The sequence below is a fragment of the Lissotriton helveticus genome, chromosome 11 (assembly GCF_964261635.1).
Source record: "Lissotriton helveticus chromosome 11, aLisHel1.1, whole genome shotgun sequence".
Lineage (NCBI taxonomy): Eukaryota > Metazoa > Chordata > Amphibia > Caudata > Salamandridae > Lissotriton > Lissotriton helveticus.
This window is the reverse complement of record NC_136072.1, coordinates 913301906-913317031: the sequence shown is the minus strand read 5'-3', so window position 1 is coordinate 913317031 and position 15126 is coordinate 913301906. Positions and strand designations below refer to the sequence as shown.

The 15126-nt window shown below is 46.5% G+C and overlaps 1 protein-coding gene across 4 annotated transcripts in view; it reads right to left on the bottom strand.

The window, feature by feature from the left end:
• EMID1 (EMI domain containing 1) overlaps positions 1–15126 on the bottom strand; it is a 543734-nt gene that overhangs the window by 110670 nt on the left and 417938 nt on the right. For 3 of the 4 annotated variants that reach the window (XM_078667172.1, XM_078667170.1, XM_078667171.1), the window contains exon 7: positions 5574–5681. In XM_078667172.1, the coding sequence (XP_078523298.1) occupies positions 5574–5681 (108 nt within the window). Of the gene's footprint in view, positions 1–5573; positions 5682–6007; positions 6056–15126 lie in introns of all 4 variants that reach the window. The other variant, XM_078667173.1, reaches the window with a different exon arrangement.

Genomic DNA, 15126 nt, shown 5'->3' with positions numbered 1-15126 from the left:
GCAATGGTACTCACCGGGCAGCACGGAACGGAAGGCCTCGGACGGGACTGGACTACGACGAAGAACTTCGGACTTCGGACTTCAGTTACGGGTGGGCCTCCGGATACCTCGGACCTTGGACTCTCGGCTTGGGCTCTGGTCGGGACTCGCCGCGTTCCTCCACCGTCTCGTTCGGATGCTGGACCGCCTCCTCCGTCTCCTCCGTGGGCCTGAGGGATACTTGAAGCAGAAATATCTGCACTTGGCCAGTATGGTTCCGTCACGACTGCAGAGGGTCAGGGGGTCGGCGTGGCTTCACCGACGCGTGGGGAAAGGGCAAGTCCCTATTCGGGCGCCATTATGTGGTAAATAAATAAATAATACCCTATTTTTGACTAGACTTATAGCATAACAGATAGCTCAATAAATAAGAGTCAAGATTCGAGGTAGTAGGAGTTTCTGCAGGTTTATTACAGCATAAGGACAAGATCAGGACAACCTGCATAGGATGACCCAGCAGGGGAAAAGAGGCCCAGCAGCTGCTGGGGCTAGGTCTGGGATGAGCGCGCTAACATTTAATAACAAAAACATTGACTTATATACATAGCGCAAACACATAGCATTACATTGCAGTAGGCGTAACAGTAGGTGGAGTAGAAGGCGTGACGCGTAACAGTCGCGAGAGATAACAGAAATAAGAGGTGTAACTGGGAGTATACATAGACATGTGATGCAAACGTAACAGAATATGTCATGAATGGGCGGAAACTTTGGAGGGGGCTACCTAAGGAGCCGGGACCTCTAACCTAATGGTGCGCGAAAACTAGCAATGACGTGTTACTAGGAGAAGCTGGGGGCTACGAACTCTGTGCTAGGAGCAGAGACTAGAGTCTGGAGGGTCGGAGCGACATGTACCTAAACCCTATCTGGTATCTAATGTTTAGGGAACATGTTGATATAAACTAGAAGTCATGAGGGGAAAAGCTAACCTGACTCTAAGACTGGACCATGCATTATTCTACATGTAGTGCGTGAAGAAGAATACTAAATGACCATTAAATACAGTATTTCTCTAACATGGAGACGAGAAGGCTAGACAATGACGGAAACTATTGATGCAGTTCAGTAGCTTAGGAATGCAGAGGAGGAGGACTGAACTGATAGCAGGAACTATAACATACTTTTGGCAGACTCAGAGGCAGAGCCGGGGTGCACCGGGCACTGCAAGGCAGGAAGTAAGTGAGGGGTCGAGGATACAGGTGGGGGCTGTATCGCTCCTCAGCGAGGCTTTCAGGAGACAGGAGCTGAATCTGTGGTCCGGGCCCTTTTGAGGCCTGGAAACGGGGACTTTATAATTGAATAACGTGCACACTGAGAAACGTGGCAACATTACTTACATAGACCTGATATTCGTAGTATTCACGAGGACTGGAAACTAACATACTAGAGGTGGACACAACTGTAATTGCGTCTTTAATCAGAAATGGGGAATAACATATGCATATTGGTCATGCACACATAACATATGATGGATGGGGCGTAGGGACACAGAACATGGCAAAATTTACTTTTCCACACTGTCTGATTACTCAAGTCAAGTCAAGAATTCTTTATTCGATGATTAAAAATCACCATAAAAGCACATATATATACAACTGTTTAAAATCCAATTAAATCATTATCAGAATCCTGCTTGTAGTGCTATCTAATACTTTAAAAAAGGAGAAAAGACAATCTAAAAGAGTACAATAGAAGTCTTGATTACTCATTCTAAGACTTGGGAATAAGAAAGAGGAGGGAATACGAAAGAGTAAAATGTACGAATAAGGAAAAAAATAACTAGCTCCTGTCTACGGAATGACCAAAGCCCTCCCATTCTCCCTGGCACAACTCCAGGAAGGTTTCTTTAATCCAGATGTCTTGCCTGACTGGACGGAGGGCTATGACGCACGTGGGATGTCAGAAAGCGGAGCCAAGAATGCACAGAAGTCCTGACTGTGGGGTCCATGCCTTAAAATGTAAACATATGTAGTACTTACATTCCTCTGTTCCTCTTGAGCGTACTTCTAAAAGTCATGTGAGTGAGACCATCACCAGGATATTGAATGCCTGGTTCAGTATTCAGTTTATGACTATCAGACTCTGTATGACTTCCTCATAACAGCCTTTACTTATTGAGGTGAATCCGTGCCCTGGCGACAGGAACCCCACTTGTCCACATAAAAATGTTTTACCCAAAATCATGGATTTTATGTCTATATTTTAAATTGGGCCCTTTGCCTTACTCTCCTTAAATATCCCAAGATGCAAAACACATCCTCTACTGTTTGTCTCCGAAAGATGAAGGCTCGAAGTGACCCCTTCATTAGTGCATCTTCAGGTAAATGCATCATATTGATCAGCACGTCAAGGGCCAGATGTAGGAGCCAAAATACCGGTCGTTAACGGCCGATTACGGCCGTTACCGACCGGTATTTAAGAATTGGCATGCAGGGGCATAATTTTACAGAATCGGTAAATCCCAGATGTAGGTGGGACTCTTCTGAGTCCCAAAGGCCCTACAAATTCGGTATTTTACCACCCAATCCAATTGGGTGTTAAAATACCGATTCCAGGTGTGCATGCACATGTGTGCATGCACACCTAGCCATGTGACAGACAGACATGCCCTTAGGGCATGTCTGTGTGCCACATGGCGCACATGCCTATTTTTGGGGTGCCAGAGGGTGTCAAAGTGACACCCCCTGCACCCTTGCTGGAATCGGTATTTACCGATTCGGTAATTACCGAATCGGTATTTCCCATTGATTCCTATGGGCTTCACAGCCCATAGGAATCAATAGGAAATACCGATTCGGTATTTACCGAATCGGTAAATACCGAATGTTAACGATTCGGTATTTCAACATCTGGAAATACCTACATCTCCCCCCTTCATATTTATCGATTCATAAATACCGAATCGGTAAAATTCGGTATTTATGAATCGGTAAATAACATTTACCTACATCTAGCCCCTAGTATCATATTGCAGGGCCACATGTTCTTTTCCTTCACACCCGTTTCTCCTTTCATGTGCTGTATCTTGCATTTTGAAAGCTTTTTGCTCTTGTTAACAGTTAAGAAATGTTCACTTGATGATAGGCACATGTAGTTATTTTATACACCTGTATTGTAAAAATGCAATTTTCAATATATTGTGCTATCATTTCCTCACAAGGATAGAGAGTTTTTCTTCAAAGTAAATCATTTTGGGACTCTGCTGCCTTCTAGCGCCATGCTTTCTATCTGTTGCCAACAAATGGATTATTTTATGGATGAATAATTTGCCACTGCCACATACTGTTTCACACATGGATGAGCGTGACACAAGTATTCTGCATCAAGGTAATTCTCAGATGCTGCATCATCATATATTAGGGTGAACCTGACATCAGTTACTAGGGTCTGACTTGGGTGTCTCTGTCCTGCAGGAGAATCTAACTCTGGCTCTTCCATGCAACTGACTGACCAAACTAGGTTTTAGGCACTGAATCCAAGCAATGGCACAGAGTCTTCGTCACAAGAGACATTAAAACATTCAGGTGTGTAGTAATCAAAACTTTGACAGTACCTATAATGTTTCCTCCCTTCTTATGCACCACTATGGTCCATCAGCATCCCTTCCCTGCTTCCTCTGTCTACTCTCTCTTCCCACCTCTGTCCAGGCACCATCAATACAACCTCCCACCTTCTTTCCTCCCAGTTCAGCCTTTACACCTTCCCTTCTGCCTCGCTCTCACTCATCAATCCACTCCCCTTCTGCATCTTCCTTGGTAATTCTCCATCTTCTCCATTCCTACCTCCTATTTCCCATGCTAGTTCACGAAGCATTTCCAGACATCTGGGGGTCAGCCAAAGCACCCTTCTCATTCTACTCTATTTTTCCCTCCATCAGCCTCTTCTTTCCCTCTCTACCACCCCTTGGCTACCCACTCCTCTAGCCCACCACTCACTCTTGTGTACCCTTCATTTCACCCTTCTTCATTGCTTTTAATCACCCCATTTACCCCATCTCAATTTCCACCATCCCTCTCTGTGCTCTGACCCCACACCACACTGCACCCAAAACATTTTCCTTAGCACGACGCCTTTCTTTCCCATTTTTTCACCCTCATACAGGTACCTAAGACAATCCCAAGGGCCCCAGACTCCTCTTTCACTGTTTTCCATCCAGTTCAGGCTCACCTTACTCCATCCTCAGGATAATCCACCTCTGCCAACATATTTATTCTGTCTCCCACGTTTCTCCTCGAAGTTCAGCTTTGTCGTCATCTTTATACTTCATTTCAGGGACCAAGCTCAGTCTTCTGACCTCTCCACCTTTTAGATTGCAAGATCTTGCCACCTCCCCTCGATCTGAAAATATTCATCTCTAGTAGACTCCATCCCACATGCTCGCTTCAAGAACATGGTGTTCTTGGACTCTTGCTGCAGTGATGAAAATCGTCCTTAACTTTTCATTGGAATCCGGAATCTTTCCCAAAGCCCTCAGAGTCTCTTGCTTGCCATCAGTGACCCTGACAATTATAGATGATTTGCCAAGGGATGTTCCTCGAGCAGTGCAGTGACTTGCACACTTACCAGCAGGTGACAGACTTTATGACAAACAACAATCCCCTAGCTGCCCCCAAGTCAGCTCTCACCCCTCCCCCCCATCATGGGACAGCATTATCAATTACTGCCACCTGCAATGGACTCAATGTCCAAACAGATGAATGTGGTGCACTCAAGCTCATCCCGCGGACTCAGTCTGCAATTTTTGATACAGTGCATCCTCCTCCTTCTCCCATGGGTGTGCAAGGCAAAGCCTTGTCTTCCAGTTCCCTTGGAGCCCAGCCAAAGCATCTACTGTCCTTTTTACATTTCCTCCCCCACCCCCACTCTGACCTCTCTGGAGACCCATACAGATTCACCATCACCCATATCCTTTGCAAGAAAGACCTCAGTCCCTCACCACTGGATCGAGTTGTGTTACTTCAGTCAATAGAACATTGCAGACAAGATCTAAATCTGAAAATGAACACATTCTCCAAGTTCCTGTACTCAGTTAGACAGGACTTGTCACCTTGCAAGTGATGACTGGATTACCAAGAACCATGTACACTTGAATGCCAGCACGACTTACATGCTGTATTTGGCTTTCTTTTCAACCCATCCTCCCCTGGTCTGCATACCTGGGAGCCGCTCCTTTTCCAACCCTATTATGCATCTGGGAAGCTTTCTGGGTAATTCACTGTGAGACACACATAACACACTATGCGCTAGAGTTCACTCCACAGTGAAATTGCCATGTTATTTCCTGTTTCCCTCTTTCTAGCTGCTGATTGCTGCTTTTCTTTGTTATTTTGGAAGACGTCGTGGAGAGTGGCCAACAGTGTGTTTGAGAGTAAGTTGAATTTTTTTGTACAAAAATATTTTCTGTACGGTAAATATCTTGGTTGCAGATGTGTTTGAATCTACCTTATTTCAGCCCATGTATTAACATGGCAGTAGCCAAGCACACAAGCTCACACTTGCTGTGTATGCCACTGATTCTGTGCATTCACACTTACCTGGGGGTCCCATTGGGCCTCTCAGTCCAGGGGAGCCGGATGGGCCTCGGTTCCCAGGTTCTCCCCTTGGGCCGGTTGGGCCCTGAGGTCCCTGTGTTCCCGGCTTACCTGGGAAGGAAGACAGAGTTATAAATCAGCAAAGCTTTTTAGAGGGGGAGGAAGTTAATTTCAAAACATGAGTTAGGAGTATAACATTAGTGAATGTGGTCAGTGGGCCAGAGAAGCTAAATAAAGGCTTCGCTTTCCACACCCACTGAATTCATGGCCTCTGTTTGGGGCGATAACCACAGTGAGTTTTTAGGGAACCAGAGGCCTAGCATAAAGATGTATTACCTCTAGATGGAGGAAGTCCCTTGCGTTCTGAGCTCTGCACAGGGTACCTCTACACCCTCACCATGGAACAAATACATTCTGAGAAGGGATGGGCTACTTACCTTCCTGGCCAGGGAGGAGAGGGCCCTTCACCTTCTCCACAGGAACACCTGGAAAAAACATATGTGGATGTCAGGTACATCCAGGGCAGGTGTCCAGCGCCCTCAGAAAGAGCAAGGGTATAGCGTGGTCAGTGAGACTCGAGAGGGTGGGGATCAATCTCAAATTTCCCAACTAAAAAGCAGTGAGCTGCAAATTTGGGGGTGAGATGACCAAGGTTTGGGATTGCCTGTTTCCATGAGGAACAGTTTCAGTAAGGATTTGCATTAGGAGGGCCTCCATATGGAGTGGCACAGTTAGTAAAAATCAATGAGTTGGAATGCTACCTCTAGTGACTGCCACAAGTTAAACTATTAGCAGGAATTCATCCCATCATTCTATGGGTGTTTGATTGCTAGTAAGATGCCTGTAAACCTAAGACTGACGCAGTTTTCCAAGCCTATTATTGACAATGTTTGTGAATTCAAAAAAGTTGTACATTTCCACTTATTCAAGGATTATGAGTTCTATAGGTGCACGTCTACTACTTTTTTGGTAAACCAGTCAGTATAAATAATAAAATCTCCACACAATAACACATGTTCAAAACAGTGGTGGCTGGTAGGGAAAGGTGGCAGGGGGAGAGGGGCAGAGTGGGAGTTGGGTGGTGTAGAAAATATAAAACTCGACAAAAAATATTTAAAAAACATACCTGCTGCTTGAGCCACCAGCTCTGTGCAGCCTCTCTTCATCACAGAGGAAGTACCCGGGCTCCTAGGCTTCCTAAGCCAATGACAATGCTGCAAAGCAGCATTGTGATTGGTTCCCCTAAGTTCCCCTAAGCCAATCACAATGCGCATTGTGATTAGTCTGAGCGCCATGGTTCCCACGCTCAGACTGGGACAGGGAGCCTGTGCATGTTCTTCACCAGGCTGTGTAATACAGCCTGATGGGGAACATGCAAAATGTGCATGAATATTTGGCCAGCCAAGACGGCCGGTCAATCATTAATGGTCACTGTGAGTGGGCAAACTACTGCCCTAGCTCCTGCTCTGGCCATAATGCCCCTCCCAGCATCTAGGAACGGAAAATGGAAATGACAATAACGCGTTTTGTTATTATAATTTTCTTTTTCCCCTGCACTGCCTTAATGCAGTGGGGTGACGCTCCTATGGCTTAGCCCAGGAACCGCCCCTGGTTAAAAACTCTTAGTGAAATGAGAACAACCAGAAAAGCCACACCGACTTAGCATACCACAGCCAAAGCCTCCAGACAGAACAACCAAGCCAAAAATACATTTTCAAGGGATCACACGTCAAACCTGCCTTCCCAACTCCATCCCTGCCCCCACACCCCCACCATCAAGCTACGCTCCTGCCTGTTCCACCTGGGGTTGGTACTTCTTCCTGGTAACCCATGACTACAGACATGCACAACAGAACGGCCTGCAGTTCCTGCCCTGGGACCACTTATTTGAAATGTATTTTCACTGCACACACTCTTCTTCATCTCTGCTACGAGAAGGCCTAATGGTAGGGTTGTCAAATTGGTGCATATAGGCAGGGCTCCATGTTTCAAGTACTCGTCTTTTACAAATCATGGTATCAAATGATTGGTGGCCCCTTGTACTAAGACAAAGTCGCAAATAGAAGTGGGTGTGACAGCATATTCATAGGTTGAGCCAGAGCCGAGCCAAGGGTCTGGTTTGGCTCTAAGAGTTTGTGCATGAGCCAAGCCATGGAAACGTTTGGCATATATATCGTGCAACAAATATAAAGCAAAGATAGGACACAATCTCTTCAAAATTCAAAAAGTATATTTCTTTAACATGCAGAAGTGTTTCATCTTTGTACCTTAGATTACATCTCTGCATACACCTACATTTATTAAATGTGAACTTAGAAACATAAATGGCTTGCTCCCTTGCCTCCATGCCCAACGAACATGCCTTTATTGAACTAAGAGGCAAGTTAGTAGTTATGTAAACCCTAAATGTGGCCTAGATAAAACAAACATAAATTGTGCTTGTACAGCGCACATTCTGAACACAAGTATTTCAAAGTGCACTCATATGTGATAATTAACAAAAAGGATGGTCTTGAAAATAAAATGTTTGCCTAGGATCACACAATTTGGACAAGCAGGGAGGTCAGTATTGATTCCAGGTAATCTAGTTTCTCATTTTGAAATGGAGCCACCAGATGCGTGTATCTGTTTCTCTCCTGTTTTTTCATTAAAGCAGGTTACAGCTTCGTCTTTTATTGGTGGAGCACGACGAGAAAAACCAACACAGACCTTGAAACCCAATCAGGGCCTCAAGTCCCACCTGACAGTCCAAGAAAGCATTTATTTAGGGGGTGTCGCACCCCAAACACCCGCCCTAAAGCTACGCCTCTGAGACAGAGAGCCACTCTGAGGCGCCAAAAGTGACATCGCCATACAAATGTTAGAACTGTGCGCTATGCAAATGTTATTAACATAACACCAGGATGTGGAAATGTGGGCGGAAAGCCTGAGGACCATCCCAGGCCTTTACCGACCTTCCTGCCTAAACTGCTGTCCTCTAACCCAGTAGTTGCAAGCGAATGGGGCTGCTAATTGGCCGAGATCTGACGCATGTCCTGTCCCTTTTCTATCCCAAAGCACAGACAAATGCTACAGTGACACCCTGTGGCCAAGAAATAGACTGCAGGCGACATTTGACTCCCTAGCTAGCCAGTGCCATCGACCTGGAGCCCACTGCTGCACTTGGGTATTTCGCATCCTCCTCAATTAAGGGAAGACTGGTAATACGAACGCATAATGCAGTACTACAGGCATCACAGGCTAAGGGAGATGGGTAATCCCCACGTGTCTACACATGGTATTGCACTGAGCTGTATACAGAGTCTCAGAGTTGGCCTCAAACAACATGGGTGCATAGGCGCTGAAAGTAGGTAAAGCAGGGGGTGCTGCAGCACCCCACCATAAACGGACTGGAGTTCCGAATGCGAATGAGCAATAAATATGCCTTTCAATTTAATTGTAATCTTGTGACATTCGCTATGCGTTCAAAGACAGAGGTCAAATGTCAGGATATGCGTTCTCTCAAATTGTTGCTTATTCTTTTAACATGTAGATTGGTGTTACTTTTCTTCTCTGACTGCAAAGTGAAGGTATCATATAAAGTGAAATATCTGAAAATCATGTACAAGGAAAAGCTGTAGGATGTCAGTTTATATATAATACACAGCCTTTAAATTCCTGTAAACGAACTGCAAAAAAATGTCAAACTATATCAGTTAGGAAAATACAAATGAATCACATTTCTTATCATTCTGAAAAGTGATGGAAATGAATATTTTAATAAGAGCAAAACAAATCAAGACACTTTAATTGATGTACAAATGACAGATATTTGTTGAAACCCAATTTCCGTACATTATAATTTGTGGCCTATGTAGTTTTATTAGTAAAACTGCATGCCAGTGCGTATTTTGTTACTGTTTCAATGGAAAATGAGCTGTCTATAAATGGCAGTGTGCTACCACACCATGCTTTAGTAATATATTTGCAACAGTGGGCGCCAAAATGCAGCCGCAGCTACATTCTACACCCTTACCATGCTCCAGCTGAATTGGCGTGGGTCATTTGCTGTACTTATTATTTGTGTGATGCCCTGATTTTTTACAATTTCTATGATTTCAGTGATGTACATTGATGGCAACACCCCCAATCTGAGAATTGTCCCAGCCCCACTGCATGGGTAACAGTCCAATCTCCCCAAGAATCGAACACAGAATCAGGTGGGCAGCGCCACATTTTAAACAACTCTGCCACAAGGGCCTACAGTGGGGGAGTATCCATCCTGAAATCTTCAAATAGGATGGCCAGTTGCGTAGTAAGGGGGTGGGGCGGTCCGCCCCGGGAGGCACGAGTTTTCTGGGCGGCAGCCTCCCCCGCTCTTACCTGCCGTTCTCAGGGCAGCAATCGCCCCTCACCACTCTTCAATCGGCCGCTGAGGGGCAGCAAATAGAAAAAAATCCTGCCAGCACCCCCGCTCTCTAATTCGGCCACCGCGGGGCGGCAAACACGGGGACCGCCACGGGCGGCCAAAGTGATTGCTACGCCACTGAGGATGGCATGTAAACTCTGCAACTCCTTCTGGGGTCAACACAATTATTCACAAATAACTAATTTATAACAGATGTTAGCATGTGAGGTGTGTAGTAAACCAATCAATCAATCAATCAGAGCATTTGTATAGCGCACTACTCACCCGGAGGGTCTCAAGGCGCTGGGGGGGGGGTCCGCTACTGCTCGAACAGCCAGGTCTTGAGCTGCTTCCTGAAGGCGAGGTGGTCCTGGGTCAGGCGGAGGTGGGTCGGAAGGGAGTTCCAAGTCTTGGCGGCCAGGTAGGAGAAGGACCTTCCTCCTGTGGTGGCTCTTTGGATGCGGGGGACGGCGGCGAGGGCGTGGCTGGTCGATCGAAGCTGGCGCGTTGGAGCGTAGAAGTTGAGGCGGCTGTTGAGGTATCCTGGTCCTTGGTTGTGTAGGGCTTTGTGTGCGTGGGTGAGGAGCCGGAAGGTGATTCTCTTGTTGACCGGGAGCCAGTGCAGGTCTCTCAGGTGTCCGGAGATGTGGCTGCGGCGGGGGATGTCCAGGATGAGTCGTGCTGAGGTGTTCTGGATCCGCTGGAGTCTCTTCTGGAGTTTGGCGGTGGTTCCGGCGTAGAGGGAGTTGCCGTAGTCCAGACGGCTGGTGACGAGGGCCTGGGTGACCGTCTTCCTGGTCTCGGTGGGGATCCATCGGAAGATCTTGCGTAGCATTCGCAGGATGTGGAAGCACGACGAGGAGACGGCGTTGACTTGTCTGGTCATGGAGAGGGAGGAGTCCAGGATGAAGCCCAGGTTGCGTGCGTGGTCAGTTGGTTTGGGTGCGCTGCCCAGGGCGGGGGGCCACCAGGAGTCGTCCCAGGCGGAGGGTGAGGATCCCAGGATGAGGACTTCCGTCTTGTCTGAGTTCAGTTTCAGGCGGCTGTTCGACATCCATTTGGCTACTTCTGTCATGCCTTCGTGCAGGTTGGCTCTGGCGGTGGCGGGGTCGTTAGTGAGGGAGAGGATCAGCTGGGTGTCGTCGGCGTAGGAGATGATGTTCAGGTTGCGCTGGCGTGCGATGGCTGCGAGGGGGCTCATGTAGACGTTGAAGAGAGTTGGGCTGAGCGAGGAGCCTTGAGGAACGCCGCAGATGACTTCGGTGGCCTCGGATCTGAACGGGGGGAGGCGGACTCTCTGTGTCCTTCCGGTGAGGAAGGAGGTGATCCACTCCAGTGCCTTCTCCTAGATTCCGACGTTGCTGAGGCGCTGTACTAGGGTGCGGTGGCCGACAGTGTCGAAGGCCGCGGAGAGGTCCAGGAGGATGAGGGCCGCTGTTTCTCCGTTGTCGAGCAGGGCTCGGATGTCATCTGTGGCTGCGATCAGGGCGGTCTCGGTGCTGTGGTTGGCCCGGAAGCCAGACTGCGAGAGGTCGAGGGAGCCGTTCGTCTCGAGGAAGGCGGCCAGTTGCTTGTTGACGGTCTTCTCGATGACTCTGGCCGGAAACGGGAGCAGCGAGATGGGGCGGTAATTCTTGAGGTCGGTAGGGTCTGCTGAAGGTTTCTTGAGTAGAACGCTGAGTTCGGCGTGCTTCCAGCTCTCCGGGAAGGTGGCGATGTCGAAGGAGGTGTTGATGATGTCCCGCAGGTGGGGTGCGATGACAGCGTCGGCCTTGTTGAAGACGTGGTGAGGGCAGGGGTCTGTCGGAGATCCGGAGTGGATGGAGTTCATCGTGCGGATGGTGTCTTCGGTGCTCATCGGGGTCCAGGCGCGGAGGGTGGTGGTGGGGGGCGGTGGTTCGGTCGTGGCGTGCGTTGGTTGAGTGCTGAAGCTGTTGTGTATGTCCGCGATCTTGTTGTGGAAGTAGGAGGCGAGGGAGTTGCAGAGGTCTTGCGAAGGGGTGATGTCATTGTTTCCGGCGTTGGGGTTGGAGAGCTCTTTCACGATGTTGAAGAGTTCCTTGCTGTTGTGTGCGTTGTTGTCCAGTCGTTCCTTGAATGCGGTTTTCTTGGTGGCGCGGATCAGCTGGTGGTGTTTTCGGGTGGCGAGCTTGAGGGCAGTCATGTTGTCCGGTGTTGGGTCTGTGCGCCAGGTTTTCTCAAGTGCTCTGCAGTTCTTCTTGGAGCTCTTGAGTTCGTCGTTAAACCATGGGGCTTTCTTGCTGCCGGGTCTGCTCGGCGGGGTCTTCAGCGGGGCGAGTTCGTCTGCGCAGTCGCTGATCCATTTCGTGAGGTTGGTGGCTGCTTGACTGGGGTTCGTTGTGCTGGTGGGAGGGTTCTTGCTCAAGGACGTAGTGAGCTGGTCTGCAGGGATCTTGTTCCAGCTTCTGCGGGGAGCCTGTTGCTGGTGATGGTGGAGCGTGGTCCAAGTAAGACATGTTAGTCAGGAGTGCATAAAGTGGTATTAAATGAAGGACAAGGGTATCATTGCAGGGAGCTGGCAGGTGATTTAAGAGAAATTAGCAACAGGAGGTGTAGCATTCTCCCCAGTCTGTCCCAGTCGTGCCACACATGGAGCCCCGTATTACATGTCTTTATTCTCTAGAAAGTGTTACGAATAACTGAAGTTTAATGCATCATGAGTTGTATTAACCACATCCAATCACTCACGTCACTAGACTACGGAGTCCGTTAAGGTAACAAAAAATTTTTAAGACATACGTTATTGATTTTCACATATTACCATTACATTCCAACATTTTGGGTCCTTTGTACATTTATATTTTCATTTTGACATTCCTGCACTTGAAGGGTTGAAACAGGGATGTGTACTGGCCCCCCTCCTTTTTAACCTATTCTTAGGAGACTTATCAGTCAACCTGGATGACCTCAATGCACATCCTCCTAAGCTGGGGGATAAGCTGATATCCAACTTGATGTATGCGGACGATGCGATCTTTCTAAGTCACACTAAAATAGGTCTCCAGCGCTTAATCAACAGAACACTTTTGTATGCAAATGAAAATGGAATGGTTATTAATGAAACGAAAACAAAAATCATGGTGGTGTCCAGGAACAAAAATGTGAGACAAAAAAATAAATGGTTTATGGGAAACAATCAGCTGGAACAAATAGAGGTGTACAAGTACCTGGGAGTACTGTTTGATCAGAAGGGAACTTATCTCCTCCAGAAACAGGACATCCAAAGGAAAGCCAACCAACTAACAGCAGCATTTAAGATAGCACAAAAATCCCTTGGGAATTTAACTTATGGGCCACTGTTGAAAATCAGAGGAGCTAAATTGCTCCCAACTATTACATATGGAAGTGAGGCACTAATGGGTACGGATGCGGAACTAATTAATAAGGTACTTTCTAGAGTATATAGATCTCTCTTCCACCTCTCGAACAACGCTTCGCCAGCACAAATGAGACTGGAATTTGGTTTGAACAATCAAGAGTTAGCAAGAAAAGGCCAGTTTATTAAAATGTGGTATAGGTTTAAGAATGTCCATGATAATCAACATTCACAAATACTCTGGCAAGAAGTAAAAAACAACAAAAAATCACTTGCTTGGAGATATCTTCACGAGGCAATAGAAGAGTTCTCGCTGATGCCTATATGGAACAATACGATAAACAATGGATCATTTAAAAAAATAGTGAATCGAACAACTAATTACCTATCACTTTTACATGACAAAAATGTGCTGGCAAAAAGAAAACACTCGTGGACAGTAATAAATGGATATGAAAAAAAGAAAGTACAAGAATACCTGGAGATACCATGGTCCGAAAGAAGTAAACAATGGTTTATGAATGTAAGATTTGGAATTCTGCCAGGCCTTAGTCATGCTCTGCCATGGAAAAAAACTATCTCCGGTCTATTGTGCAGACTTTGCAAAGGTGGAGAAGAAAATATTGTCCACCTCCTATGTATCTGTCCTGGACTTCGTAGGGAAAGATGTGCATTACTCAAACCTCATTTCAATCTCCGGGGTATAAGAACATGCAGGCATGCACTGAAAACTTGTCTTCATCCAAATGATATAGTCATGAACGTTGCCTTTGTAAAAATTTTAAAGATAATAACTACTGAACAAGAAAAATAAATGAGGAAAAAAATAATAATTAACTTTTAAATTTTAATCATGTTTTTTAGATCCAAGCATCTCAATTTTAAGGACAAAAATTGCCTATTTTATTTTTACTGTATTGTACTATATAAACTGAAAATGATTGTGTATTGGAAATATTGTAAGATTTTAAATAATCAAACAATAAAGAATTTTTCGTACAGTATTTTGACATTGCATACATTGCGTTCATGACCTTTTGCCTGTTCTGGTGTGCAGAAATACCCCAGGTATATATTTCTAATATAATCAAGTGCAATGTCACCAATAAGTATGTACAATAAAAATTAACTTTGAACTTGTAACTCCTTCCAGTCCAGCCAACCTACCCGCCTAAGCTCTGACAATCTGTTACGCGCAGGGCACAAGTCCTAAAAAACAGAAGTGGGGGGACGCTGACGTCACGACCGGAAGTGACATCACAAAAGGAGGCCAAAGAGTGAATGTGTGGCTCCATTTGCTCCAGTTTTTGAGCTCCAGGTAAAATAAGTGGGGGGACGCCGTCCACCCGCGTGGTACCCCGACTCGAGCCCTGGTTACGCATCATAGACTTTTATTACGTCCCAGGATTGTGTTGTCCGTCCTTTACTGTGCGCAAGTTTGTACACCGATCCTCTACTCATCTAATATACAAGAACCGTAAACACTTCTTCAATGCCAATGCCTACTGCGTGTCCGGGTATTAGAAATGTCATCCGGGTTAGTGCCTAAGGTACATAAGGGTCCCAGGCTCTATAGTACACAAGACACAACATCTCCCCCTTTGTTATATAAAAAGATGCAAACAAAACATATATACATCATAGCTCCTCTATAAGTCGTCAAGGCACTTGAACCACTCTTCCAGATCTCACGGTGTGAGGCTGAGAAGACACAGGAGAAACAGCAATAGAAGGCACTGGTGAGCTAATCACTGAGGCAGTCCTGGGGCTCTCCTGACCCTCAGATGGCTGAGTCTCACTCTGGATATCTGAAACCGACAGATTCCGAGGCA